The sequence below is a fragment of the Saccopteryx bilineata genome, chromosome 6 (genome assembly GCF_036850765.1).
Source record: "Saccopteryx bilineata isolate mSacBil1 chromosome 6, mSacBil1_pri_phased_curated, whole genome shotgun sequence".
In the NCBI taxonomy this organism is placed as follows: Eukaryota; Metazoa; Chordata; class Mammalia; order Chiroptera; family Emballonuridae; genus Saccopteryx; species Saccopteryx bilineata.
Window position 1 is genome coordinate 203,794,106 of NC_089495.1, and position 27,926 is coordinate 203,822,031.

The window sequence follows — 27,926 nt, forward strand, 5'->3', positions numbered from 1 at the left end:
ATTTTCTGTGCAAGGTCTTGGGGGTCAGACAGATCCGTGTGTGAATCCTGGTTTCATGTGTGGCCTCCAGGGACATTATCTAATTTTCTCTGGCTTTGTTTCCTCATCTGTAAAGTACAGATAACATTGTACCTGTCCTAGCATTGCCATGATGATTAAAGAGGGGAACTCTGTTAAGCAATTAGCATATGCTGGGCATATTGTGAGTATTCCATTATCATTATCCCTTACAGCTGGGGCAGGGATTTTTCCATTGTTTTCCGCCTTTGTCTCAGTCATGTAGTGCGGAGTATCAATTTCCTCATTTGTTAAGTCAGAGTGCTATCGGCTGGGGAATACCTTGGGAGTGGGGGTTCGCACCCACGAAGTGTGGCCGGGGGTTGGCGGTGTGTAGGGGGCTGCAGCGCAGGGCCTAGAGGCCTGCGACTGCCCTCAAGTGTTCGCTGGCCCTGGGATAAGTGTGTCCGCCTTGGCCTAGGCTCTGTCTCGTAGCTAGGAGCTCCTTCTGGGCTGCTTTTCCAGGCCGTGAGCGTTTCTTAGGCCCTGAAATGGGGTCATGCCTTTTCCTGAAATGCCCACCCATCCCCTCCTGCAAGGCCCCTCGTGTAACCGAAGGGCTCTGTGTCCTAGGCTAGGCCCGGAGTCTGCGGGACAGGGGCCCCATTGTCTGTCCTGAACCTGCTGGCATCGGGGAGGTCAGGGAAACAATGGTGGACACATTGCTGTCCAAGCACGAAGGGCCTTCAGTAATAAGACCCAACATCCTGGAGGCCACGTGACAACAGTGACGATGACATCACCCACAGGATGATATTATTTGTGCACCTCCCATAGCGGGAAACCATTCTCTCTCATTTTATCTTCACTCCAGCCCTCCAAGGTTGGGAACCATGTTTCTCCCTATTTTACAGAGAAGGAAACTGAGGCCCACTAAGGGGAAGCCCCATCCCAGGGTCATTCAGCCATGGAGGGGAGCCAGGCCAGAACTCAAAACCTGCCTCCAGAGTCCTGTTGTTCAGAGAGCCCTCAGCCCACCACGCTGCCGAGATCAACAAAGCACGCAGCCCTGGCCAAGAGGCTGTCCCACCGTAAGTGGGGGTCTAAGGCCCACACAGAAGGCGGGAGGGCACAGCTGGCTTTCTTACTCCTGAAGCCCCAGGAGGCGGCCAAGACCCTGGATTTTATTCACATGTGGTCTGATGTGCCCCACGCATAGCTGGGATTTGGCCCAGATGATCTCAGAACATGACCCAGCTGTGGCTTGGATGTTCAGCCCCCAAGCCTGCCAGGGGCACAGTCACTCCTGAGTTGGGACAAAGATACACTCCAGATTGCAGAAGTCATAGACAACTATTATTTATTGCAGAGAGGAACACCAGCAGAGCTTGTTCCCACTGGGAGCCAGCTGGCCCTGGATGGCCACTGTCCGAGTCTTCACTGGACGAGCGGAGAGGGGCCCGGCGTTCTACAAGGAGGCCGGCGTGACCACAAGGGCGTCCTGGAATTGGAGGAGAAAAGTTAAGTGGGCTTTTTTACCTCCTGCCTTGTGATTTATGCTGGTTTGTCCTCCTTAAGGTGACCCCTGGCATTGAGGGTAAGGACCCCAAACTCACTCATACAGAATTCTGGCAAGGATCAGAGGAATAGGGTCTGTGTGTGAACAGTGACGCCACGAGGGGGTCTAGGATGCAGGTCAGTGTCTGTGTGCAGAGTGGGAGCTGGTATAGGATCGTTGCCCCCAGCCCCAGCTGATCCCCCAAAGTTCCATCAAATGCAAATCTCTGGTTGTGTCCATTGAGCCTTAGGCAGCTACATTTTTAACAAGGCTCTGGCTTAAAAAAATTCTTTTTTAACTAAGTGTGATATTGAAGAACTGAATCTATTAGATCTCCCCCAACATTTTATTATGATCATTTTCAAACATACAGTAAAGTTGGAAGTTTTATAGTGAGTACTATATGCATCACCTAGGTGCTACTATTAACTTTTGAAAACCATACTTGCTTCATCTCCTAACTAGCTGTTTACACATTTGCTTGACTAGATTTTAAAACATATTATATTCTAAAGCTGTAAAAAGGAAATAAATTGCTGCTTAGTCCAAAACAAATGAATAGAGCAAAAAGCAGGGTATATGAAAACAGTTTCAAAGAATGAAATGATACTTTTTCAACCCAAACTGTAAATGATGAATTATGTGATGCAAGTTGATTAAAAAAAGAGAGAGGGCCCTGGCCGGTTGGCTCAGTGGTAGAGCGTTGGCCTGGTGTGCAGAAGTCCCGGGTTCGATTCCCAGCCAGGGCACACAGGAGAAGCGCCCATTTGCTTCTCCACCCCCCCACCCTCCTTCCTCTCTGTCTCTCTCTTCCCCTCCCGCAGCCGAGGCTCCATTGGAGTAAAGATGGCCCTGGCGCTGGGGATGGCTCCTTGGCCTCTGCCCCAGGCACTGGAGTGGTTCTGGTAGCAACAGAGCGACACCCCAGAGGGGCAGAGCATCGCCCCCTGGTGGGCAGAGTGTCGCCCCCTGGTGGGCGTGCCGGGTGGATCCCGGTCGGGCGCATGCGGGAGTCTGTCTGACTGTTTCTCCCCGTTTCCAGCTTCAGAGAAATACAAAAAAAAAAAAAAAAAAAAAGAGAGAGAGGACACCCTGGCTGATTGGCTCAGTGGTAGAGTGTCAGCCTGGCATGTGGAAGTTCTGGGTTCGATTCCCGGTCAGGGGACACAGGAGAAGCGACCATCTACTTCTCCACCCCTCCCCCTCTTGCTTCTCTTTCTCTCTCTCTCTCTCTCTCTCTTCCCCTCCTGCAGCCATGGCTCTAATGGTTCGAGTAAAGTTGGTCCGGGCGCTGAGAATGGCTCCATGGCCTCTGCCTCAGGCACTAAAATAGCTTGGTTGCTGAGCAATGGAGCAATGCCCCAGAGCATTGCCCCTTAGTGGGCTTGCTGGGTGGATCCCAGTTGGGTGCATGCGGTAGTCTGTCTGCCTCCCTGCCTCTCATTTAATTAAAAGAGAGAGAGAGAGAGAGAGAGAGAGAGAAAGAGAGAGAGAAGACAGTTGCTAAATGCCCCCTAATGAAAGATCTGTGAAATAAAGCAAGCTCCAGCCATACATTTGTATGAACACCAATTGTCTCTCCAACATGAATCAGGTGCAAGTATGTGTCTTAGGTAAGTAAGCTGCTTATATTTTAATTGGATCATTGTAATGTAGTCCATTCCTGCATGGCCGGTGTATTCAGATGTCTGCTGAGTTATATGGGTAAGAGGTCCGAGGACCTGCCTGAGGTCCCGTGGCTAGAGAGAGGCAGGGCTGGGGTCTGAACCGGCCCTCGGGTCCCTGAGTCTAGACTCTCAGCCTCTTTTGGTACCATCCACAGTTCTGTTCCCATTATTCTCCATCAAATCTGCTGAAAGGTTCACCCAGTTTTTGAGGTGGACAGCTGATGATAAGTCAGATGCCAACCTGCCTTTGAAGCTAGCTGGCAAAGCCTCCTCCCTTTCCTCCAAATTTGACTCTAGTGGGGGGGCACTTATGCGACTTCCTTTCCTCTGGGGAGCTCTTTGGTACTAAATGGCTCAGGCATTCAGTGGTACCAATCCACAACTTCGGGCAAATCAGGACTCTTCAGAGTTACAGGTTTGGTCCAAAGTGCCTGCCTGGCCATTGGTTGGGCACCCTGGCCACGGAAGGGCGGAGAGTTACCTGTGGATTTTCTTAACTGTTAATGAGTCTGCTTGCATGGCCTCTCCCTCTAGGGTGGGCTGGGAACCCCAAGAAGGCAGGGGTTTCTGTCTGTCTTGTTCGCAGCTGTGATCAGTGCCTGGCACACAGTAGGTGCTTAGTAAATGCCTGCAGGCCAGCTGATTGAGGTGGGACCACCTCACTGTCATTGGCTCATGCACAGATTGGGGCCCAGAGCAGGGGGTTATCAGGGGAGGTGCTGCCTGTAAACCTCGACTCTGCCGCCTACCGGGTGTGTGACCTTGGCAACAGACTTGCCGCCTCTGAGTCTCAGTTTCCCCATCTGTAAAATGGGGATTACAACAGGATGTACCTCACTGGGTGATTGTGAAAACAGAGCAAGAAGCTGCCTATACCCAGTGCCTGGCACCAAATGAAGATGTGCCGTTAAGTAGTATTAATGATAATATCTGGGGGTGGGGGGGATGCTACTACAGCTTCTCTCCCAGGCAGCTGCCAACCAGTCATGTGCTCAGTAAGCATTTCTTGAGCATGTACTGTGCCAGGCCTTATTGAATGAATGAATGAATGAATGAATGAATGAATGACGGGCAGGTGTACCGACCCCAGGCAAGGGCGGTTGTACTCCTCCATGCACAGATGAGGAAGTGAGGCCCTGAGAGAACGGACTTGCCCAAGGTCCCCCGTGAGTGACCAGATGGGCCAGGATTGGAGCACAGGCCGCACCTCCCAGCCCAGGGCTCTCCCGGTGACTGCGGCTTTCCCGGGGCAGGACGTTCACCCCACTCACCTTGGTCAGAGACCAGGAAGCTGCCGGGAACCCCAAGCCTTTCACCATCGACAGTGGGATCCCCGATCTTAACTTGCCTGAAATTACACACATGGTCAGAGACCGGAGGGTCCGGGGTGGGGCTGGGCAGCGGCAGGCAGGCGCACAGTCCCCTGAGGGGGACCCAGGACCTGGTATTGCCCAGGTCAGACTGTCTTTTTTGCCTCTGCTCATTGCTTCTCCTGCCCAGCGACCACACAGCCTCATCTTAACCTCTGCCCCAGGCACCGGCTTCTGGCTGCTCCAAAGGATCCCCCCCCCCACTCCTGCTTAGGAACCGTTGGGGGCTCCCCTCATCCACAGCACAAGTGTGGGGATCGAGATTCCTCATTCTAATAAAATAAGGGCATGAAAACAGCAGGGTTGGCGTAGGGTACCAATCTCCGCCACCCCCACGCCTGTCTGCTGTTGCCATCCCTGCGAGCTGGGGCATTGCCTGGTTCATCGTTGCATGCCCAGTAAAGGAAGTGTTTCCAGCTGGGTAACTGGGAAGGCTTCCTGGAGAGGTGGGATGGGAACTGGGGGTGGGGAATGAATGGAAGGGGCCCTAGATGGAGCCCCGGGCAAGGAACGCCCCCCCCCCCAAAGCCCGGGGAAGTGGGGCGGCGGACAGCGCAGGTACACACCGTTCTCGTTCGGCAGCAGGACGGAGACGAGGATCTCGGTGGCGATGTCTTTCAGAAGTTCCGGCTGTGAGAGAGAGGGGCATCGTTACCCTGTCTGAGACTGCCCAGTCCTCCCAGCCATCCCTGGAATGGGCCCCCCAGGGGGGAGGACAGCTGGTGGGATGCTGGAATCCCAAGTCCCTTGCCTGTCAAAACTGCAAAGGCTGCTGGGGGTGACACAGACCCAGCTGGGCCTGGTGTCTGGTAGGTGTGGGGATTGGGACTCATCGGAGCGATGCCCCCACACCAACCCTGACTCTCAAGGGCGCAGTGGAATGTGCCTTGAGGAAATTCAGCCCTGCGCTTCCTGATGTTTTGACTACTCAAGGGAAGCCGGAAGTCCTGATTTTCATGTGGGAACCTCCCCATTTAAAAATATTAGTCAAAAAAAAAATTAAAACATAAAACAAAAATATAAGGACCAGAACAAAGCAAAAACAAACAAGCAAGCAAACAAACAAACCCCTGACCAAACCCCCCACCAGGTCAGAAGACAGGATTCAGCTGATTGCAGATCTCTGATTAAGTCTGACTCAGATGGGGAAACTGAGGACCGGAGGGAAGGGGCAGCAGGGTCACCGAGATGAGTTTATGTGATTGCGAGTAGAATAGTTCGGTTTTCTAGTTTTGGGCCAAAACTTCACAGAAGGAAAGCGAGTGTATCTGTGTGTGTTCTCAGCTGTGTTCAGCATACAGTAGGTGCTCAGTAAACACCCCAACCAGGAGGTTTGACTTCGTGGCTGATAATGTGGAGGCTGGCCAGCCCGCTATGGGGACCTTGTCGAAAGCACATTCTGCACAGTGTCTCCTTTTGAAATGGACCATCCTGGGCTATTCTGTGTCCCCAGGGACAATCTGTCAATACTCACATTGAACAGGCCAATGTCTGAGTTCATCAGGTGGATCCGATTAGAGCTGCAACAGAAGATGCCCATGAGAATGGTTCCTCCGAGTCCCATTCATTCATTCATTCATTCATTCATTCTTTCAACAACTGTTTATTGAGCACCTACTATGTATCAGGCATAGTGTAGTCTCTGGGGATATAGCAGTGAATTTGATTGAATTCTTGCTTCCTGGAGCTTCCATTGTAATTGGGTGGGGGTTGGGGGAGGCAGAAAACAAACAGCTGCCCAGAGAACAGAAAAACCATCCTCAGGAGTGAGGACCATGTTGGGCTGGGGAGCTTGGTCTCCTTCTAAAATGGGTGTCTGATTCCCAGCTCACCAGTTTGCTGCCCTGTGGGAACGCCGGCCCACAGCAGCCAGGAATTCAGTTTCTTATATGTTGGCAACTCCTTTAGATGAAAAAACCCCTAACCTTATGTAAGCTGATCAAAACACATCCATGGGCTTGATCTGTCCCAGGAGGCTCCAGTCGGTAGCCCCGGAATTCCTTCTGGGGCAGCAGGAGGGGGGTGGGGGGGATGGGGGAGGACAGGAGGGGCCCCGAAGGCCACTGGGGCCCTGTGCTTCTGGGCTGGGCCCCTGGGGCTCGGCTTCGGGGCGTGACTGCCACGGCCTCAGTGGTGGACGCGTCCAGCATGGGCCGCCCAAGGCCAAGGGGAGGATGCTGGGTGGGCCGTTCCTGTGGCCAGGACCCTTTCCTTCTCTGTCTCACCCTCAGCCCCTGTCAGTGGGACAGTCCAGCAGCCTGCGCTGGGCGCTCACACCCAGAGACTGGAAACACGGCGGGGGGCGGGGGTGTAAAGAACCCCTGTGGTCACCAGGTGGGACCATTTTCAGCACCAGACTCTTCACAGTGATCTACGTGTTTACCTTATTTCATTTATGTTGAGCATGAGTTGGTCCCCTTTGGTATAAAACTGAGCTTCTGAGCTGGCTTCCTGCAACGAGAAGCCCAGGGCCCATTTCCTTTAGAGGGGGCATCCGGCGTAGGGGGCAGGGTTCTGCAAGGAGGCCATGGAGTCAGGCTGACACCTGCCTCTCAGCCACTGGTCCTGTGAACTTGGGAAAGGGGTTGACCTCTCTGGGTCTCGCTTTCCTCCTCTGTGAAACGGGATGGTGCCTGGACCCACTGCCCACTGAGCAGATGACCACACGGGACCGCTGTGGGGAATGTGACTACGATGGAGGACGGCAGCAGCCAGTGCGCACGGGGCCCTCACTGTGCGGCTGGGAGGTTTAAGAAGTTTATGGGATTGTCTCCTTTGACCCTCCCAACCCTATGAAGCGGCTCCTGCCTCTCTACCCCATTGTGGAGGAGAGGAATCTGAGGGGCAGACAAGCTCAGTAACCCCCGGTAACGTTCACTGCCGTTATCATCAGATGGGTCAGAAGCAAGCACAGGTCTCAGAGGCATACATGAGCTGGACCCGTGGGTTGCCGTGAGCCCGAGGGCAGCGGGCCAGGCTCCCGCTCCGGGGGAGCTGCACCCAGAGCACGAACTTGTCCTGCCGGCCTGGGCTCGGTGGTCTTTTGGGAACGTGCCTGCCACTGGCCACGTTGGGGCCAGGTCACCGGGCAGTCCATTCCCCCTACTGGTCAAGCATCAGGATATTCTTCGACATAGGAAGCTAGGGCATTGTGCCTCCCGTAGTCCTTGGGAGTGGCGCCCCTGAGACGGTGTGTGGACAACCCGCACAGCAACTGCTGTAAGCAGAGTGTCAACATTGGCCTCCTACCAACACTGAGTTACTGCCCGGACTCCTTGGTTAAGTGTGATTCCAGCACCCACCCACCCTCTCTCTGCTCTCTGCCTCTGCAGTGGGTGCGGCTGGGGCCCCACTCAGACCCCCTGCATGGGCAGGGCATCCATCCCCCGTCGCTGAGGGCTGCGGCTAACAGTCCCACGGCTCCCCCTGCTCTGGAGACACGCTCTGACTTGCACAGAGCTGCCTTGCTGGGAGGTGCTGTCCCTCCTACCCCTGGGGACCGTTGGTGGCCAGTAACTGACCGACTAATAAAGCCACAGGGTCAGAGTTGGGCCCCAAAGCTCCTGCTTCTTGAATTTAGAGCTCCCTATACGCCAATCCAGCTGGGTGACAAGAGTGGTGGAAATGTCCAGCAGTGCAAGAAGGGTGAACAGGAACAGTGGCGGTCCCCCCCCCCATTTCCGCCAATGTCGCGGGCGAGTGCACTCACGATGCCCAGGGTGAAGAAGGGGCGGCGGACTTCGTTGGTGGCGAACACCTCCAGGACGATCATTTGGACCACCTTGGCATTGCCCTGGTCCAGCAGCAGCTCCGGGGTCTCCTGGGTCAGGATCTTTATAATCTGTGTGTGCTTCATCTGGTCTGCAGCCTGCAGGAAAATCGGACCGGCAGGTGGCCTCCCGAGCGCCTCACACGGCCCGCAGGTCCCGTGTGGCCGTGCCGTGCCCAGCATCCCGGACTCCCTGTTCCCTCTCTCAGCTCCGGCCACACGGTCCTTTCGGACCCTGCAATGGACTGTCGCTCTCTCCATCCCACAGCCTTCGGCTTCGCTTCTCCCCCTGACCGGAGTTTACCCAGTCACGCTCTTATAACCCCCAGAATATGTCCTCTGTAACCGAAATACTATCTGTGTAATTACTTCATTCAGGCCAACCTGTTCTATTAGTCTGAACTCTTCGTGAGGACAGGGACCCCCGTCTGTAAAAGTCACCCGTGCTGGAAGGAAGGAGGGTGGTCCCACATGTAACTCTATTCCCCAGGGGCCCGTGGACAGACCCCAGCAAACACCCATCAAGCTGCAGATGGCATCGGACCAACCTTTTCGTTGATCACCCTGATGCTGGACTTCACCCGGCGGGCCAGCTCAGGAAGCTGAGGACGAGACGGAGCCAGAGCAGGTCAGCTAGAGGAGGGACAGGAGACACACCTCCCGCACCCCCACTGCAGGGATCCCCAGGACCCCGGGGAAGTTGAGTGGGCCTGGTGGGCCAGGCCACATGTTTGTCCCACGTGGAAATAGCCCTGTGTCAGCTGCTGTGGGGCTTCTGGTCCCCACTGGCCTGGACTTTTACTGTGGGTGGTTGTGGGTGTGTGGGCAACTCACTGCTCCCAGAGGGCACAGAGAAGTGAGCCAATTCTTCCGATAGTCCTGAATGGGGCTGCCGGTGACCACTCCTCTTCTCACCACCTCAGCCCCTTACTCTGCGTTCTAATCCTTGAGAGAGCTTGCTTATCTATTGCCGATCCACTAAGTTCTGACACCCTCCCACAACTTTGAGCCAACCTTTCCCCCCGTGGCCTCAGTTTCCCCATCAGTCGCCTTGGAGGAGGTGGCACACCCTGGGTGACTAGTGCTGGATGCCTGCTGTGCTATGTTGGCATCTAGGCTCAATGGGAAAGAGCTCTGCTCGATTAGTAATGTCTGTTATGGACCCCATAGTGGGCTGTAGCGGCACAGTGTCTAAGATGCCCTTTGGCACGACAGGACTGTTGTTTGGCAGAAGAAGCAGGTGTATCAGGTTCCAGAGAGCAGAACTAGGACCGGGGCTGGATGTTGCAGAGAAAGTTTCAGCTTTTGAGCTATATGTTAGAGGCAGAGACTGTTAGGGGAGGGAGAGTGCTCTCCACTACTAGAGGGGTTTAAACTGGGCCTGACGGGATTCCAGCCCAGAGGCTTAGGGATCCTAGCACCCCCTTTGATCCAGGAAATTGCCACGATACAGGAGAGGTGGCTTCATCCTCTGTCCCCTGCTGAGGCTTACCACATAGTCCAACAGGACCATGAGTTCTTCCGGAGGGAGCAGAGCAGCGATGGCAGCATTCACCACGTCCTGTCTTACGGTGAGGCTGAAGGGGGCGCTGTCCGGGGAGGGCAACGTCAGGGACACCGCAGACGTACTGAACGACTTGGTCACGTCTCCGCGTGAGTCCAGCAAATGGGCCTAAGGAGACACAGAGCAAAGAGCTGGCTCAGAATTTTAACTCCACAGCATATCCAATATCGACCTAGAGGGAAATGACACCACTCTGCCTGTTTCCCTTCGTTGCACTTGCTGCCAGGAAGCCTGAAACCCAGTGCCTTGCTGCAGGTGACGAGTTCCCCCGGGTGCCTAGCAACATCTACTCCATCTGCAGCCCTCGGAGAATCTCTGATTTGTTTTTTTAAACCTTAAATGTCTTAATTGGCATTTAGGTTTCAACTTTTCAGATACCTCACAGACCCTTTGGATGAAGGGGAAAAATGAAAAAAACTGCAACAAAATCGATGGACATGTTTGATGCTGACGTTTTCCAAGGGACCCAGGGAAACCGGTCTGGGACTCAAGCCGTCCAGGTTGGCCTGGTCCTTTTGGGAGTCCAGCCCCGGTGTACGCAGCTCTGTTCACTGGGGTCTCCCTGCCTGCCAGCCGCCAGTCTCTTTTCATTCTCTCTATGGTGATGATGGTTTATCTACATTTCACAGATGAGGAAACTGAGGCGTAGAGGGGTGAAGAAACTTGCCCAAAGTCACAGCCGGGGACTGGTGGGACCCGAGGGAGACTTAGGCCTGTGTGATTCTCAATGATGTGTTTTGACCCTGGACTCTTGTTTCAAGGTCACCAGATATTTGGGGATTGGCAGGAGCTTGCCCAAGAGGAAGGTCAAGAGCCCCAGTGCAAACACTCTGGCCCGGCCCCGGGGGAGCTGAGGACGGGAGGACAAAACGCCAGGGTTGATGTTCTGTGTTTGGCCCTTAGACTCTATCTGCTATTTTTTTCTCCATCAGAATGGTTTACACGGGTCTTGTTCTGCCTGTGGAGATTTTTCTAAATCCGCCGGGTGTCCTAACTGTAACCAATGTTTTCTCCCCTGAAACAGACCCGTGGGGTCTGACCGTGGGTGGTCAGAGAAGGGCAGTGTTGTTCCTACCTTCCTCTCAAGTTCCCGTGACACTCACCGCCAGGCTGAGCTGGATGGCATTCCCCTTGATGGCAGAAGACAGAAGGTCAAACTCCAGGTGGTCATAGCCGAGGGCAACGGGCTCTGCTCAGGGACAAGAAGCAAGTTGTGTGAGGGGAAGGGCGGTATTGGTGGGGTGGTCTGGGGGCTGCTTTTGGCTGGAGCTGCATGGGGCAGGTTAAGTAGAGAGGAACAGGAGTCATAATGATGTTAGTGACAATGATGAAAATGATAATGACGGACATATTCAATATTGAGTGCTAAACGGCCCTAAACCTTTACATGTGCTAGCTCACTTAATCCTCACAATAACCTGAGAAGGTCGGTCCTATTATTATGCCCATTTTGCAGAAGGGAAAACGGGAGGCTCAGAAAAGTGAAGTGACTTGTCCATATTGTGAACCCAGTGGTCCTATGCCAGCATCCTGCTTTGGACAAAACTCACCTCTTGCTTAAAACTCTCCACCTCCCCACCAGACTGACCTGTCCCTACGCAGACTGGATCTGTCCACTGGATTACACGTGTTCGCCTTGGGATTCCCTACTTGGCCACGAGGGGGCGGTAGCGTCTCAGCTACCCTCACTGTTGGGCGGAGAACGGGGAGAGCCGCGGGGAGGAGGAGGCGCAAGGCCGGGTGGCGAATAGGCGCCAGGACCAGTTACATTCCCTGTGGCCTCCCCCATCTCTCCCCACTCCCAAGTCCTTCCCTGACCCTGCGGAGCAGAGGGGCAGAGGGACTTCCTTTCTTGCTACAGAAGCCTCAGCCTCAGTTTCCTCGCTTTAAAGTGAGGATGTGATATAAGAAGACCAGCCTCACAGATCATACAGAACAGGTACTTGGTAACGTTGGCTTGAATCTGAATTACAGCACACTAGGAACGTGAATAATTGGGTTGAAAGCCTTCCCCGTGTCACTAACTTGCTCTGTGAAGTGTGGTGGTGATCGCTACTTCATGGTGTTGTGGGAGGAGTCAGCCAGACAGTGTATATAAAACACCCAGCCCAGTATTGCTCTAGGGAAGGGGGGGGGGGCTCAGTGCCACCGATTCCATTCTCTTCTTCCCTGTCTTCTCTGCTGCCCCCCTTGAATGAGCCGCTTTAGAACTCAAAACGACAGACGGTAGCATTTTTTCCTGCCTGCCAGTCCCCACTCTGAGGTGTCTGAGCTCAGCAGAAACTTGAGGTGGGGCCAGAAGCCTATGACCTTCCATTTCAGCTGCTCTCAGGGAGGGAGCAGCATTCTCCTGCTGCTCTAAGCCGACAGGGGTTGCATTCTTTTATCCCTCCCTTCAGCATATGTTTGCAAACAGAGCACCTGTCATGTGCCTGGAACTTTTCATCCTCATTACCAATCCTGGGAGGTAGGGACATATAACCCCCATTTTACAGATGAGGAAGGTGAGGATAAGGAGATGGAGTTGGCTTCCCATAGTCACGCAACAAATCAACGGCAGAGCTGGGATTTGAACTTGCGCTTATCTGGGGCATCTGCTGGCTCATGTGGAAACTTGCCCAATAGCAGGCACTGGTGAAGTCACTGTCTGCTGATCCCAGGCAGAGATCAACTGATGTTCTGCCCATCTGCTGCTCAGGGAGGCGCCCCCTGGGCAGAGCCAGGGGCTGGAGGCCGGCTCAGCAGTAAAAGAAAGTGGCAGGGAAGAGTAGTGTACTTACCCCTCACCAGACGCAGGAGGTCTGTGTGCATGTCCTCAAAGGCCTGCTCGATCACGGGACACAGCTGTAACAGCGCAAATGCAGGAGCTCCGTCAGCAAGGGGGCCCGCAGTGACCCATGCCCGGCCCACGTGGACTGAGCCCCACCGCTGTGTGCGTGGCCGGCCAGGTTTCTGTCCACGTGGTTGAGGACTCAGTGGTACATCCACTTCCCCAGGCCGGCCTTGCTGCTCAGAGCCCTCCACAGCCCTCGGTGAACCTGGGAGCCTTTGCTAATGGTTTGTCCCTTTCCTGTGCCCAGGGTGCGCCTGGCCTGCCAGGTGCCCTCCTCATCAGACTCCTCATCTTGTCCCCAGGAGCCCGTGCTTTTCATGAGAGGGAGAAGGGGAAGTCATTCCTTCATTCACCTATTCATTCAGCCAATTATGAATATTGTACAATGGCATAAAAGGATATGCCACTTAAACAATATGAAATAGTGTCGACACCAAGTGCAGCCGTGTACACCCGTGGGTGCGTGTGGGCGGACACTGGAGGCAGTGTGCAGAAGGGAAAATAGCTTCCAAGTGAAGGTAAGAGGATTATGGGCATTTCCCCCTAAGGTTGTTTAGTTATTACAGCATCTTTTCATTTCAAAGAAAGTTCTATTGTGAATAAAATGTTAGTTCTATGACAAGGTTTTTTCTTGTATCCCAGGAAGTCCACTGTTGTGACCGTATCTTGGAATTTATAGCGGAACTCAATGGTCAAAGTGATGAATCAACATAGAGAGTTTTAACTCACCTGTGGCGTATAAGGGACATAGAAAATGAGACCAACTCAGAAATGTTTGCGGACTCAGAAAAATAAGTCCAACAGGACCTGGTAGTTGAACAGACCCCTGAAGACCACAGACCGGCGTGAGAAACTAGTGTAACTAGAGCCAGCTTGTACTGCTTTGTGAAGGCAAATCGTTAAATTCTCAGGAATTTCCGAGCCACTGCCAAACGCGGACATTATTAAGAATTAAAGTATATAAACTTACAACTGATTAAAAGCAATGTTCATGCGAATTCAAAGCTCACTACTTCCTAATGGTCTTGTGGTAGTTTGCTATGTTCCCTTGCTCTCGAGGTTGCTGACGTCTGTTGTGTTTGCGTGGTGGGGGTACCACACGGCGGCGTGCTGCTGCACATTCCTGCCCGGCTCTGTGTGCTGACATCCCATGAGCAGCTTGAAGTTGGCCTTCTGGGCTCGCTCCCCTCAAATGCTCCCAGAGTCAGTTGTTAACAATGTATCAGCACATCACTGTTCAAGGTCTCCCAGCTGACTTGTGGGAGTTTCATGATCTTGACCTCAATTATCTGTTGCTGAAGAAATAAATGATCCAGACCCAGAGTTTTCCATCTAAGAGTACAGGTCCCTTAGCACCAGCTTGCAGTTCCAGCACAGACCCACAGGGGGAGCAATTACCTAAAGACCTCCCGGGGCCAGTGCCGCCCTGATTCCACTCACCTGGCTTTTCACCAGTTTGGGCAGGGCTGGCATCAGGAGGCTCATGACTTTGTTGGCTAAGGGGTTGACCATGAAAGAGAGCCTTCGGGAGAGGAGGAAGGGAGAGAGAATAGGCAAGGTCAGAGATGATAACCCCTCCCTCGTTTTTACAGAAGGAGAGACTGAGTCCAGGGAAGAAAGGAGCTCACCCAAGGTTACAGGGCCTGTGGGGACAGGGCTGGGAGTAGACGCTAAGGCAGGTGCAGCCGGGGGCAGAGAGTTCTCAGGGATGGGGGCTGGGGGCTGTCCCAGAAATCGGTGCTGGACACTGGGATGCTGGCAGGTGGCATTCTTCCCCACTCTCCTGCTGAGGGGATGTGGGGGGAAGCACCCCGGTTTGGGCCCCTGCTGAGTGCCTACAGCTGTGGCTGAGCTAAGCCTGGAGGTGGGCGGAGGAGGCGGCGTGAGTGCGCAGCGCCTCCCAGATCATCAACGCGGAGATACTTCTACCGGACCCCAGAACGTCCTTTTGCCCCTGGCTCCACCCTGACCTGCCTGGGGTGGTTTGAGGGGCCCCAGGAAGGCGGCCCCTCTCTGCCTTTACAAGTTTGCTCCACCGCCTGGCGTGAGGCCTGGAATCCCACCATGATGGCCGCCACCCTTGATGCCTTGAACTCTCTCTGACACCACAGATTCCCTGGAAGGTTGGCCCCCCTCTTTCTCTGGGCCTCAGTCGTTCTCCATCTGTGCAATGGGGCAAGATCGCGGGACTCGGCGGGAGGTGGCCGCACTCACTTCTGCAGCAGGCTGATGCGCAGGCTCCCGTGGCTGTTGGAGCAGCTGCTGAGGGCGAGGCTCTGTCCTGTTCTGCTGGTCTTCATCCGGATGGTGGCTTGGGCCTCTGTCTCCATGTGCATCTCCACGATGGTCTTGACCAGCGGCCTGGGAGTGGGTGTGCCCAGCGTGGTGAGCGCCATTCCAGCTCCAGGCGGCCAGAGCAAACCCGCTGTCCCTCTCGGCTTCTGGCTCTCTAACCTCCCTTCTCAGGCTTCTTGGCTAGGTTCTCATCATTTCCCTCTTTTTTTTCTTTTACCCCAGCATGTCTCAGGCTCCGTGGTTTGATTCCTTTCCTGGTTTAGATCCTCCGTATATGCCAACAGCTTCTGAATTTGTACCCAACTCCTTATTCAGGTGTCTGACAGGCATCTCAAATTTAATATGTGCTAAATTGAACTGTGAGGCCTTCCCAAGCCTGCCCTCTCACCCTTCTCTGTCCTGGTGGTGGGCCACTCCATCCTGCCAGTGGCCTAGGCGAAAGCTGTGACGTCAGCCTCGAACCCTCAGCCTCGAACCCTCAGCCTCTCTCCCTCTCTTCCTCCATATCCAGTCATTGGGAGATCCTGCTGTCTCTATCTGCTGCCAAAACATACCCAGAATCTTTTTTTTTTTTTTTTTTTTTTTCATTTTTCTGAAGCTGGAAACAGGGAGAGACAGTCTGACAGACTCCCGCATGCGCCCGACCGGGATCCACCCGGCATGCCCACCAGGGGGTGACGCTCTGCCCACCGGGGGGCGATGTTCTGCCCATCCTGGGCGTCGCCATGTTGCGACCAGAGCCACTCTAGCGCCTGAGGCAGAGGCCACAGAGCCATCCCCAGCGCCCGGGCCATTTTTGCTCCAATGGAGCCTTGGCTGCGGGAGGGGAAGAGAGAGACAGAGAGGAAAGCGCGGCGGAGGGGTGGAGAAGCAAATGGGCGCTTCTCCTGTGTGCCCTGGCCGGGAATCGAACCCGGGTCCTCCGCACGCTAGGCCGACGCTCTACCGCTGAGCCAACCGGCCAGGGCCATACCCAGAATCTGACCACTTCTCACCACCTTCCTGCCCCAGACTCTGGTCCAAGCCAGCACTGTCTCCCTCCGAGTTATTTCAGTGGTTTCTGGATGGCTCCACTCTTGCCTCCATATACAGCGGCCAGTGGGATTCTTTACAAATGCTAAACTCTGTGTAAAACCCTTCACAGCTTCCATCTCACCCGGTAACCGCCCGGTCCTCACCTTGCTCCACAAGGCCCTATACGACTTGGCCTTGGTTGCCTGCTGGCTTTACTTCCCACAATTCTCCTCTCTCCCTCCTCTCTTTGCCATTCTCTGAACAAAGCAAGTGTACTCTTGCCTCAGGGCCTTTGCACTTGCTCTTCCCTCTGCTAAGAACTCTTTTCCAGAAACCTGCATAGAGGAAAAGGAGGTGAGAGTGGATGAACCTGCCAGGCCTCCTGCGTCAGACCAAGGAGACACTCACGTGTTGAATCCGGCCACCATGTCCAGTGGGATCTTGACTGTCAGCTCCTGGTCGTCAGCAGAGGGTAGCACCTGCGGCTGGAGGATGTTGGCTGAGGTGACCTTCAGCCTGGATGGGATGCAGCAGAGATGATGAGCGTTCGCCACAAACTTGTTCCCCTCCAGTAGCTGGATCCAAGCCTTGTGCCTTGACCCTCCCCAGCATGACATTGCCATGTGTCTTCCCCCGACCCCTGCTCCTGCTCACAACACTCCCGTGCCCCACCCCCCTGGCTTAGGAGATGAATCCCAGCTCCTTGGGCCGATTTGTAAGACCTTCTGTGACCTGGCCCCACTGAACCCCTCCCCCCCAGTCCTCACTGTGGGGTGTGAGCAACAGCCATTCTGACAAACCCTCTTCCCCCTGTGCTTTGCCTCGGCTGGTCCCTCTGCCTGGAGTACCATTTTCTTCCTGTCTCCTGGTGAGCACGGAGTCAACGGCTCACCTGTCACCGAGACGAAGAAGCATCACCTTATTCTTCACCCTCTCACCCAGGTGACCGTCCCCTGGAGTCACCCTACTAGGCTCTTTTATTGTCGTTAACTCCTTTGAGGAACGACTTCCTTTGCTCTCTTGTTTGTGGTCAGGCACAGAGTTAACACTGACCGATGCTGCTGACTGACCAGTCGAGCGTGCAGAAGTGTGGGCAGGGGCCTGCCAGCTTGGTCCTGCTCCACCTACCAGACAATATGGTTCAGGACAGAGTTCACCAGGCTGCCCAGGACGGGGATGCCCCCGGCTGGCTCGTCCCGCACGGCGCTGAGCAGAGGGAGCTGCTCTAAGATGTTGACAGCATCGTGGTCCTTCAGCTCCTGTGTCAGTCCTGGGGACACAGTCTAGGGATTAGGGTCCAGCAGGAGGGATAAGAAGGATGGCTTAGTGGGGGCTCCAGGCTGGGAGGGGGCATCACTCAGGACTACTTGGACCTGGACACAAGGCAGGGGTATGGATGGTTCCATCCTGACCATTTCCGCCGTGTAGAGGTGGCGTTGGGGATGGTGGCCCAGGTGGGCCATCTTCACATGACGATGGAGGCTGGGGCCTAGGGGGACCCCTCACAGCCCTGAGTGTCGCCTGCCTCTGCGTCCCTCCCACCAGCCAGCGGTGGACGCCTCCGGAGCCAAGAGGCCGGGAGCTCCTATGGCCCTGTTTGAGGCCGTTTTGCTGCCAAAAACAATTTTGCTAACAGTTCTCTGGCACCCACAAGGCCAGAAGTGCCAGGGTTGAGAAACTCGACCGTAGAGTTCATAAAGTCCTTGTCACTCCCTGTCCTAGTGGATATTCCCAACAGCCGGTGGAGGCAGGCACTCCCGTTTGTCTCCAGAGGAGGAAACCGAGGCTCAGACAGTTCCCCAGGGCCACGGAGCTGGGGGCGACAGAGCGGTGCCCGGTTTCCAGGCCGCCGGTCCAGCCGAGGGTCTCTGCTGTGGGGACTGGGGTCCAGCCGAGGGCCTCTGCTGTGGGGACTGGGGTCCAGCCGAGGGCCTCTGCTGTGGGGACTGGGGTCCAGCCGAGGGCCTCTGCTGTGGGGACTGGGGTCCAGCCGAGGGCCTCTGCTGTGGGGACTGGGGTCCAGCCGAGGGCCTCTGCTGTGGGGACTGGGGTCCAGCCGAGGGCCTCTGCTGTGGGGACTGGGGTCCAGCCGAGGGCCTCTGCTGTGGGGACTGGGGTCCAGCCGAGGGCCTCTGCTGTGGGGACTGGGGTCCAGCCGAGGGTCTCTGCTGTGGGGACTGGGGTCCAGCCGAGGGCCTCTGCTGTGGGGACTGGTCACACACTGACGCTAACTCCAGGGAGGTGCTTTGCCCACTGGCCTCAGGCAAGGACAGCAGCAGAGGCAGTGGCACCGTCTCACTCGGGCTGTGCAGCCTGGGAGCCGTGGGGTTTCGGATCGTGCACTTTAAGAAGGGCTTCTTGGGATCATGTTCTCTGGGGATCCTAGACACTCTCAACCCTTCTAACCCACCCACTCGAATCTCTCCTACGCCCGAGGGCCCAGCCGTGTCTAGCACAACCCCAGTGATGGGACTCTTCCTCCCTCCTTTGGGGGCTCCACTGGCCCCCTTGCCTCATGGTGCTGACACCTGAACGCCAAAGACTCACTTTCTCTGAGGACTTCTGGGCCGAGGCGGAGAACGGCGGGAGGGTTGAGGGTGGCTCTGACCAAGGTGGCTGCCAGCAGGCCACAGAGGAGGGCGAGGGTCCTTGGGCCGGCCATCTTCCTGGGCGTCAGGGGCAGCAGGTGGCAGACGTCAGAACCTGAGGTGAGAGCAGGGGGCCCTGTTAGCCAGGCAAGGAGCCCGGGGGTGGGTCTCTGCCCCTGGCAGGTGACTTGGGGCGTGCAGTCCAGGAGGGGCTGTGGAATGAAGTGATGGAGAGAGGGGGCTCTGCAGCCCGACTGTTTGGGTCTGTGTCCTGCCTCTGCTGCCAGGTGCTGGTTATGAGGCCTGAACAGTCCACTTAACCTCTCTGGAAAATGGGCATAAAGACAACAAAACCCCTGATGGCCCAACCTCGGCCACTGCCACCTCCTGCTGGTTCCCCTCCTGCTCTGAAGAGTCCTAGCTGCCCACAGGGCCCCGGACGCGCCCTGTGCTCTCCTGTGAGCGCGCCTGTATCCTTCCTTCCTCTGGTAACGCTTCTCCCCTTCCTTATCGACCCGTCGAACTCCTCCTTGTCCTTTCAAACTCTGCCCACATGACCCTTTCCTCTGGAAAGCTTTCTCTCTCCTACAGCCAGAGACCCTGGGCCACGCAGGGAGAAACATTGCTCTGGGTCTGGTGAGTGCCAGGAACAGAAAGTCGGGAGGCAGGACGGACACGAGAATTCAGGCAGGACTCCAAGTGGCAGGAAAGCTTACTCTGCAGTCTGAAGGGCCTGAGGAGGGCTAGGTGGCGGCTTGGGGCCAGGGGGAGGAGGGAAGAGCCCGGGACAAAGGGAGGGGCCTGCGACATCTCCTGGGAGAGGCGCTGGGGTGTCCTGGCACCCCCACGGGACGGAGCACCAGACCCCAGAAGCCAGCCCCGAGCTCCCCCACTTGCCCTCTGGTTCAGCCTCCCAGCCCCGTGGAAGCTTCTGCCTCCTGTGGACTGTCCTGCTTGGAGGGAGGGAAGATGCTGACCCAGAGCCCCGAGCCCTGTCTTGGCTCAGCAGGTCGGTTTCTTGTTGCCAAAGACAAACGTGGCACTGGGTGACGCGTGTCTTCTGTGAACTGGAATAGCGTGGGCTCTTAGAGACACTGGCAATGATGACTCAGTGTCGGCCTCCCTGACCAGGCCATGAGCTCTGGGAGGGAGCGCTGGTTCCACCTGCTCCCCATTGTGTCCCCAGCACCCAGCATAGCGCCTGGCACACCGAGGGTGTGTAACAAACAGACGGCTGCTGAGTGAATGAATGACCTCTGGGAGCTCTGGGGTAATGGGGAATTTGAGCCTGCTAAACTGAAAAGGTCTGGGCCATGGGGACCCCTGTGAAGTTACAGGACCCCCCCCCACCCCCATCCCTGTGTGCCAGGAGGCCTGAGGGGGGGAGGAGCAATAGCACGGGCCTCACAGTTAGACAGACCTGAGCTGGACGATTGCCTCTATCACTTTCTGTGTGATCCTGGGCAAGGGACCTACCCTCTCTGAGCCTCAGTTTTCTTATCTCTAAAACAAGAGATAAGAATAATACCGATATCACAGGGCTGTTGGGAGGATTAAATATAACAGTCCGTTTGTGGCCCAGCATGCTACAAGAGCTCAATGGATGTTATAGCTGTTATTGGGATTATGGCAATTGTCATTGCTAATACCGAGGTCAGGAAGCCTCACCTCAGGGTCGAAGCCGGAAAGCAGAGTCGGTGCCCTGCACGCTGCCCTTTGGCCCAGGACGACCCCCATCCGCGCTCTGTAATCCTTTCCTTTCGAGTGTCTTAGCCTTGTTTTCCCTCCATTGTGTTTCCACGACACTCCGTGCTCTGATCAGAGACACTCGGGGAGCCGTGAGGATGGCAGCACCTGTCCCCGTGGGCCACAGGCCCTGCCCAGATCCCAGCGCCATACGCACCCCCGCACACACACTGTATCTCGCCACCTGGCTTTTGCGTGTGCTGTTCCCTTCGCATGGGATGCCTCTCTCTCCTCCTTTGTCCCACCAACCTCCGCTCAGCTTCTCAAATGACCTGTCACCATCCCTGACTCTCCTTCAGCACCGTGTCCCTGGGCTTTCCTTGAGATCAGCACGTACTGCGCTGGCCCGTAGCAGGGGTTCCCTGAGGGCCAGGACTGTCTGAAGCTTCTCGTCCCGCGCATCACCGCAGCACAGGGCCGGGCACGGAGCACATGGTGCAGGCAGAGCGGGTTTGTGTCATCGGGAGGAAGCCAGGGGCAGACTTGGCTGTTCTTACTCCACAGCGCCCCTCTCTGGTCTTCCGGGTGGGGGAGGGCTGGGCACCTCTCTGCCCCCTCAGAGGCTCCTCGTCCACTGAGGGGCTTTGTCTCAGGGCCACGTCTTCCTCCTGCTTCGGACCGGGCCTCAGCAGGTGTCTCCGGCTCCGAAGCCCCCTGGTGCCCTAGGCTTTCAGCCCCTTCCCTATACTTTACCTGGACACGCCGGAGTCCTCGACCTCCTCCTCACCTGGGCAGCTGGGCTGGAAGTCCAGCCTTATATCCTGCGTGTCCTGGCCTAGGCAGCTACCCTTTGCATTGGGGCCGAGGCTTCAGGCTGGGCCAAGGTCTCCAAAGAAAATATTTGTGGCTTCTGTGGAACCACATCCTTGCCAGGAGGCCGCCTCGGGACTCCGGCTTCCTGAGCTTTGGAGAAAGGAGGTCTTGGGCTGTCATGGGGGGAGGGGCGGGGTTCTGGGGCCCCTGGCAGGCAACTGGACCATGCACGTTGGGGTTGTGTTTGCAAATACACCAGCGGCCTCAAAATCCTAAAGGTGAGGCCTCCTGGGAGGGACCCCTCATGCCCCTTGGGCACATCTCCAGAGAGACAAAGCCCCCTCCTGGGCTTCCCAGCTGGCCATGCCCGCTGCCCGTGGACAATGCCTCTCTGTAGGAGACCTGAGCCCCGTGCCAGGGCCTGGGACCGCGTCAGCTCCTGCTTCCTGCCTCCAGGCCCCACACGCTCGCTGGGGGCGGCAAGCATGACTGCACCTCTGTAGGCCTAGCACGCTCGGAGCCACAGGGCGCGGCGGCCAGGCCTCTGCACCGCTCTGGTCCCCTCCGATGGCGGAAGGCCTTTGTCCCGGCCTCACCCTTTCTGGCTCCCAGGCCTTCTCTTGTGCTGTGTCCTCTCCCTGGAATGCCTTGTCCACCCCCGGACAACCCTGGCTTTCCCTGTGTGGGCAGCGGAGCCTGGGAGGCCTCAGGAGTCTGACAGACACGGTTCGATTTCTGCTCCTGGGTCGGTCAGCTGTGCAGCTGTGGGAAGATGGCTTCTCTCTGAGCCTCTGTCGCCTCAGCTGTAACACGGGACTGGTTGAGGGTCACATAACACAGTGTGGGTTGCTTGGATTGTCGGAGAACTCAGTGAATGGTAAATGCTATTATTACTGTTGAAATAATATCACTGACTGTCAAGGCCCAATTCAGAAGGCAGGACCTGCATAAAGTAGCCTGACCTCTTCTCCATCTCAATCTGGTGTCCTTTACCCCCTGGGAGTCTCGAAGTACTAACTACTTCTTCTCCTAGGGCTTGGATGCCCCTCTTCCTTGAGAGATGTCCATTTTATCCATCCATCCATCCATCCATCTATTCATCATCCATCCATCCATCCATCCATCCATCCATCCATTCATCATCCATCCATCCATTCATCATCCATCCATCCATCCATCCATCATCCATCCACTCATCCATCCATCCATCCATCTATCATCCATCCATCCATCCATCCATCCATCATCCATCCATCCATCATCCATCATCCATCATCCATCCATCCATCCACTCATCCATTCATCCATCGATCCATCCATCCACGCATCCATGCATCCATGCATCCATCCATCCATACATGCATCGAAGCATGCATCCATCCATCCATCATCCATGCATGCATCTATGCATCGATCGATCGATCCATCCATCCATTCATCCCTCCATCATCCCTCCATCCATCCATCCATCCATTCCTCCATCCATCCATTCATCCATTTACCCATTCATCCATCATTCATCTTTCCATCCATCCATTTATTCCCCATTCATCATCCATCCATCATCTATCCTTCCCTTCCTCCCTAACCCTCCCTCCCTCCTTCTATTCATCCATCATCCATCCATTCATCCATCCATCAATCCATTCATTAATCCATCTATATCTATTAACCCATCTATTACTCATTCACTTACTCAGCCTAGTCTCCTCTAGTCTCTCTTTCCACCCTTAGTCCCACTCACCAAAATTGAATTTCCACCCAACAGCCTGAATAAAAAAAAAAATTACTCAGATCTTGTCACTCCCCTGCTTATTAAAACTCCCCAAAGGCCTCTGCAGCTCTTGCATGAAAATCCAAGCTCTGCGAGGCCCCGTGTAGTTGGCTGCTGTCCACCCCTCAGCCCTCATCTCTCATTGCTTTGCCCGTCTCTCTTCTCATTCCTACCTCAGGGTCCTTGCACATGCTGAGCCTTTTCCCCAGGAGTGCTCCTCTCCCAGCCCTTCCCCTGGCTGGCTCCATTCACCAAGTCTCTGCTTCAGTGTTCCTTCCTTGGAAAGGCTTTTCCTGGCCACTCTGAAGTAGATTTCTTTCTCACTGCCCGCTGACGATTGTCCTCACTAGCCTTACTCAAATCTGAAAACCCAGTCTCATCTGAGGCACCACAACTCCATGGATGCTATATACCAAGAATGGGGCCAGACCACAGTAGGAGCAGGTGGCCAAGAACTGGCTGCATAGCTCTTGGGTCCCTCATGTAGAGGTACTGACCCAGATCGAGGTGATAGAAGGATCAAGAGGGCAAAGGAGACAGCTGTGGTTCTTCCTCCCTCTCTCCCAGCGAGGAGAGCAGGGGTGTTTGCCCCAATGCTTGCAAGAGGGAAGGGGCTCTACAGGGACCATTTAGGGGCTGGAAGGTCCCTGGCATTGGGACATGGAACATACTGTATTCTCATCCTTGCCTGAGATGAACAGGCTGATGAGCTGATGGCGTGGTGGGGAGAGTGGCTTCTGTGAGTGGGACATGATAGACCTTCGCACCCTCTGGATGGGGTCAGAGCTATGTGTGTGTTTCTCCAAGGGCCGGGTGTAGACCCTGCAGGAGAGATCTGGTCTGAGGCCGGTTTAAGACCTTCTCAATATCATCACCCCTGGGCAGGTGAGGAGAGGGTGCCAGAGAGCCGCGGGCTGGTGGTGGCACGCAGGGTGGCCCGTTTGAGAAGCTCTGTCCTTATCTGAGGTCACAGCCTGAGAGGCCTGGTAGGGAGGTTAGAAAACACCTCCAATGAAGGTGCCCATGAGACTCAGCTCCACACGGTTCTCATCTCCCCAGAGAGTAGGGAGCCATCTATCAGTCAGGGGAAACCTCTCTCGCCCATCCATCTTTCCTCTCCCTCCTGCCAGAGATAGAGGAAAAAGGTGTGTGTGTGTGTGTGTGTGTGTGTGTGTGTGTGAGAGAGAGAGAGAGAGAGAGAGAGAGAGAGAGAGAGAGGGAGACAGAGAGAGACAGAGAGAAAGAGAGGGAAAGAGAGAGAGAGCCTTCCCTCCCCTGTTCGTCTATCAAGCTGGCCCGTTGGAGCCGCAGCCATGTGGGGAGGAGAGCCTGATGTTCCCCTGACGGGGGACACTGGGACACAGCAAAGTGGCAGAGTAGAAAAGACCATCCTCATCCACCTCTACTGAGGTCCAGGTTGGAGAAAAGGGAGGTGTCACCCCATTTTCTAGATAAGGAAGGTTCCTGGAGAAGGGAAGTGACTGGCCCAAGGTCCCACAGCCAGAACATGTGGAGCCAGGATTTGGACCCAGTTCTGGCTGAGTCTGGAGCCCGCACTCTGCGCCTCTGTCCCAGCCCACCCGGTCCCCTCCAGCGGGGACGAGGGGCATCCTCTTCTGAGGGGTCTGTGGTCCTGTAGAAAACCGGAAACGGTTTCTGAGGACACGGCAGGGCTGGACAGGCGGGAACCAGGAGGCCTCGCACACGGTCACTGACTCGAAACTCAAGAAGGAAGCCACCTTGAGGGACTCATCTGAGTGGCCTCGAGTCCATAATTTAAAGATGCCACCCAAGATGCCAGCAGAATGGCAGAAACACTTCACTTCCTGTGGTCTGGTGCCAGCTTTCGGAGAAGTTCCTCAGGGGTCTGGACTCAGCAGAGGAGGGTGCGACAATTGATTAGCAATGTCTGCCGTGAGCAGTAGAGACGCTGCCTCCTGCCTCCTTGTTGAAGACTTTGCATTCCTTTGCAAAATAGCCAAGAGATAACGGAGAGGCGAGGAGATCTCTGGACAACATGGAGTTTGCTAGTGCCTTCGGACAAGTCTTCTGATCTCTGGGCCTCAGTCTCCCCAACTGTTAGATAAGGATGTTGGGCTGCTTGATGCGGTGGGTCAGGCTGACTTGGAAAACCTTGGCTTATAGCAGAGGGAGCTCAGTAAATATGCAGGGAGGCACGGCCTGTTTCTGGAGACAGATTTGTTCTTAGAAAGGCTCATACCCATTGACCCAGGGCCCGTAGATTCTGTGTGAGGGAATAACTACCCAGTGGTGTGGGAAAAACGAACTGTTAGGTTGCTCATTGGAGCATTATGTATATATAATAACCCTAAAGTGGGACCAGCTTAAATGTCTAGCAACAGGGAATTTATTAAATAAATTGTGGGCCATCAGGAAGCTGTCCCCAAAATATATAGAGAAATGTATTAAAGATTCTTAGCAGGAAAAAAAAAAAAAAGAAAAAAAGAAAGAAGTAGTTTCTTCTATTTTTTATTAATTTTTTTTAAATCTAGAAAAAATACTGGAAGGAAATGCATCAAAATGGTAATGATGCTTATTTCCTGGTGGTGTCATTACAGGTGACCCTTACCATTGTTTTGCATTTTCAAAAGTAAAAAAAAAAATTCTTATGCCCTGACTGGTTGGCTGAGTGGTAAAGCATTGGCCCGGCGTGTGGATGTGCCAGGTTCAATTCCTGGTCAAGGCACATAGAGGAAGCGACCACCTGCTTTTCCACTCCTTCCCCTTCTCTCTTTCTCTTCTCCTCCCACAGCCATGGCTTGATTGGTTCAAGCACATCAGCCCCAGGCTCTGAGAATGGCTCTGTGGAGCCTTTATCTTAGGCACTAAAAATAGTTTGGTTGTAAGCATGGCCCCAGATGGGCGGAGCATTGGCCCCAGAAGGGGGTTTCTGGGAGGATCCTGGTTGGAGTGTATGCAGGAGTCTGTCTCTATTTTCCCTCCTCTCATTTGGAAAAGATGAAAAAAAAATTCTTGCGCTGAATGAGTTTTTTGATCAGCAAACAACCCCATGAAATAGCTTGGAAACGAGTAAATAAAAGCTGGGCGAGGACAAAGGAACTGAGAGCCTCATTGCTTTCCCAGCGCCCACCCGCAGGCTCAGGATTCCGGGGGAGCACTGCGATGACAGGGGTGACAGGCGCAACAAAAGCCCAGTCACGCTCGTCCCGGAACCACTGGGAAAGAAAGACAGAAATCGGACCTGGAGACTCACCAGGTGTAATCCCTCTTTTGTGGGATAGGAATAGGTAAGCTTTAATGCAAACAAAGATAAGCTTTACTGCCAAGCCAGACTACTGGGTTGGGTCATGATCGGGGTCAATGCAGGCAGAGGGCTAAGCGCCGTGATTCTCATCCACTCGAGCAGCATGTGACCTGGTGGAGGTCGGCTGGGCCTTCGTAAGTGCCTGAGCGAAGGGAAACCAGGCGGAGTGATGTGCGTTCCCCCATTCTCTCTAGTAACTCAGGACTGTGGGGACAGACAGACAGACGCCTCAGCCGGCAGTTCAGTTGGTCAGTCAGCTGATTGTGTTCCACACTGTGTGTGGACCTAGCTCTGGGTGCCTTGGACAGAGTAGTGAGCAAACGAACCACCCCATACCCTCCTGGGACTCACATCCTCCTGGGAGCCAGAGAGGGAGCCAGAGAGAGAGCCGGAAACGGACAGAGAAATGTAGAAACACAGAGAGCCCAGTGGTCGCAGTTGTGGGGACAGAGAACAAAGAGAAAGAACATATATGGGAGGCTGTTGTGGCAGCATCAGGGTAGCGTGAGGACTGCACGCAGCTTTAGCTTCCGCTGGGTGCCTCCCCCAGCGCCTGACACACATACACGCACACGCACACACACACACACACACGCACACTCACACATCCTCTGTGGAAGTCTCTTCTTGTTTGATTTTCACATTTCACACGCTTGACTTTGGGGAGACAGTGTGGCGGGTTAGTTAGGTATTAAGGGAGGGGCCGCCTGCGTGTAGAACAGGAATGGCCCTCCCTGTCCTGAGGGCTCCCTACCTGCCCGACTGAGCCTCCAGCTCACAAGTTCACCACCAGTCCCTCCATTTTACAGATAAGGATGGAGCTCACACGGCCACAGGGACAAGAGGCCAGGATTGGAACTCTGGTCCTTCCCACTCTGAAACTTGTGCTCTTAATTTTTCAGCCACCGTCTCTCAAACCCCTGCCATCTGAGTGCCACCTTCCCCCTGCCGGCCACATCTGCCTCCACATTCTGCAGTATCTACTAACCCTGGATAGACTGCTTACTCAACATATATTTTGGTAAAAGGAATTACGTTTGAAAACTTAAATACACTTGATTTCCTACTTCTAACCAAAGATTCTATAAGCCTACCAAAGTGAAAAAAACAACATCGCTTCCCCTAAAACAAGAGGTGACAACGTGACCCTGGTGACAATAATATATGTCTATGATTCAGCCTAATGAGCATTTCCATGCCCTTTGCTTGCATTAAGCCAGCTAACCCCACGCTGATGCCTGGAGGTGGGCACTGTTTTTGGATGAGTCCCCTTCAGGGAGGTGAAATACTTTTCCTTGAGTCACAGTGAAAACAAACAGAAATGCATTGTTGAGCCTCCTCAGCCAGTGCTTGTGCTGGGCCAGGTGTTCTAGGTGCCCTGGCATCCGGCCGAGCCTCTCCTATGGGATGGATTGAGGAAGAGCAGGAAGGCCAATCACTGCTGCCCACCGTGGGAGGAGGCAGCCTTGTTTCTGGGAAACTGCACCAAGCTACCTGTCATGCGTCGGGAAATGCTTGGGGCTCTTTCTGTGCGCATGCGCGAACCCATTTCCAGCTCTTACCTGATGGGCAGTGCAGGCCCCGAGCCAAGTGCGTCCTCGAACCTCTTTGCACTTTTTCTGGACGTGCGACCTCCCTGGACTGCAAATGTCTTGCTCTTTGCTTATATGGACTTCCCTGGGGCTGGGAGGGGAGGCCGGGGACCCAGCGGG

The 27,926-nt window shown here is 54.9% G+C and overlaps 1 protein-coding gene and 1 long non-coding RNA gene across 3 annotated transcripts in view; one reads left to right on the forward strand and one right to left on the reverse strand.

Annotated features, from left to right (window-relative positions):
* Window positions 1–1,340: 1,340 nt before the first annotated feature.
* Window positions 1,341–27,897, reverse strand: BPIFB1 (BPI fold containing family B member 1). Of its 2 annotated transcripts, none has more exons than XM_066237002.1 (16): window positions 27,777–27,897; window positions 18,615–18,770; window positions 17,196–17,337; window positions 16,476–16,583; window positions 14,973–15,119; window positions 14,199–14,280; window positions 12,706–12,769; window positions 11,029–11,114; window positions 9,854–10,033; window positions 8,910–8,963; window positions 8,302–8,460; window positions 6,976–7,043; window positions 6,067–6,112; window positions 5,159–5,222; window positions 4,494–4,570; window positions 1,341–1,498 (listed from the first exon to the last, which is right to left on the reverse strand). In XM_066237002.1, exons 2-16 carry the CDS (start codon window positions 18,727–18,729, stop codon window positions 1,466–1,468), a joined length of 1,425 nt encoding a protein of 474 aa, XP_066093099.1. In that variant the 5' UTR covers window positions 18,730–18,770; window positions 27,777–27,897; the 3' UTR covers window positions 1,341–1,465. The 2 variants fall into 2 exon arrangements, with proteins under 2 accessions (XP_066093099.1, XP_066093097.1); XM_066237000.1 differs by lacking the exon at window positions 27,777–27,897 and adding an exon at window positions 21,095–21,243.
* LOC136309011 (uncharacterized) overlaps window positions 17,254–27,926 on the forward strand; it is a 206,857-nt gene continuing 196,184 nt past the window's right edge. Inside the window, exon 1 of the long non-coding RNA XR_010726212.1 lies at window positions 17,254–17,362. This is a non-coding gene — a long non-coding RNA (uncharacterized lncRNA). The remainder of the gene's footprint in view (window positions 17,363–27,926) is intronic.

Excerpts from the sequence above, each read along its gene's own strand:
- BPIFB1 (XM_066237002.1), bottom strand. The coding sequence starts at position 18,729 with ATGGCCGGCCCAAGGACCCTCGCCCTCCTCTGTGGCCTGCTGGCAGCC. Across the intron at positions 10,034-11,028 it reads CCATCCAGCTCAGCCTGGCG|GCCCATTTGCTGGACTCACG; the intron begins GTGAGTGTCACG and ends GTGTCTCCTTAG. Across the intron at positions 7,044-8,301 it reads CCTTCTTCACCCTGGGCATC|GAAGCCAGCTCAGAAGCTCA; the intron begins GTGAGTGCACTC and ends TTCTCGTTGCAG.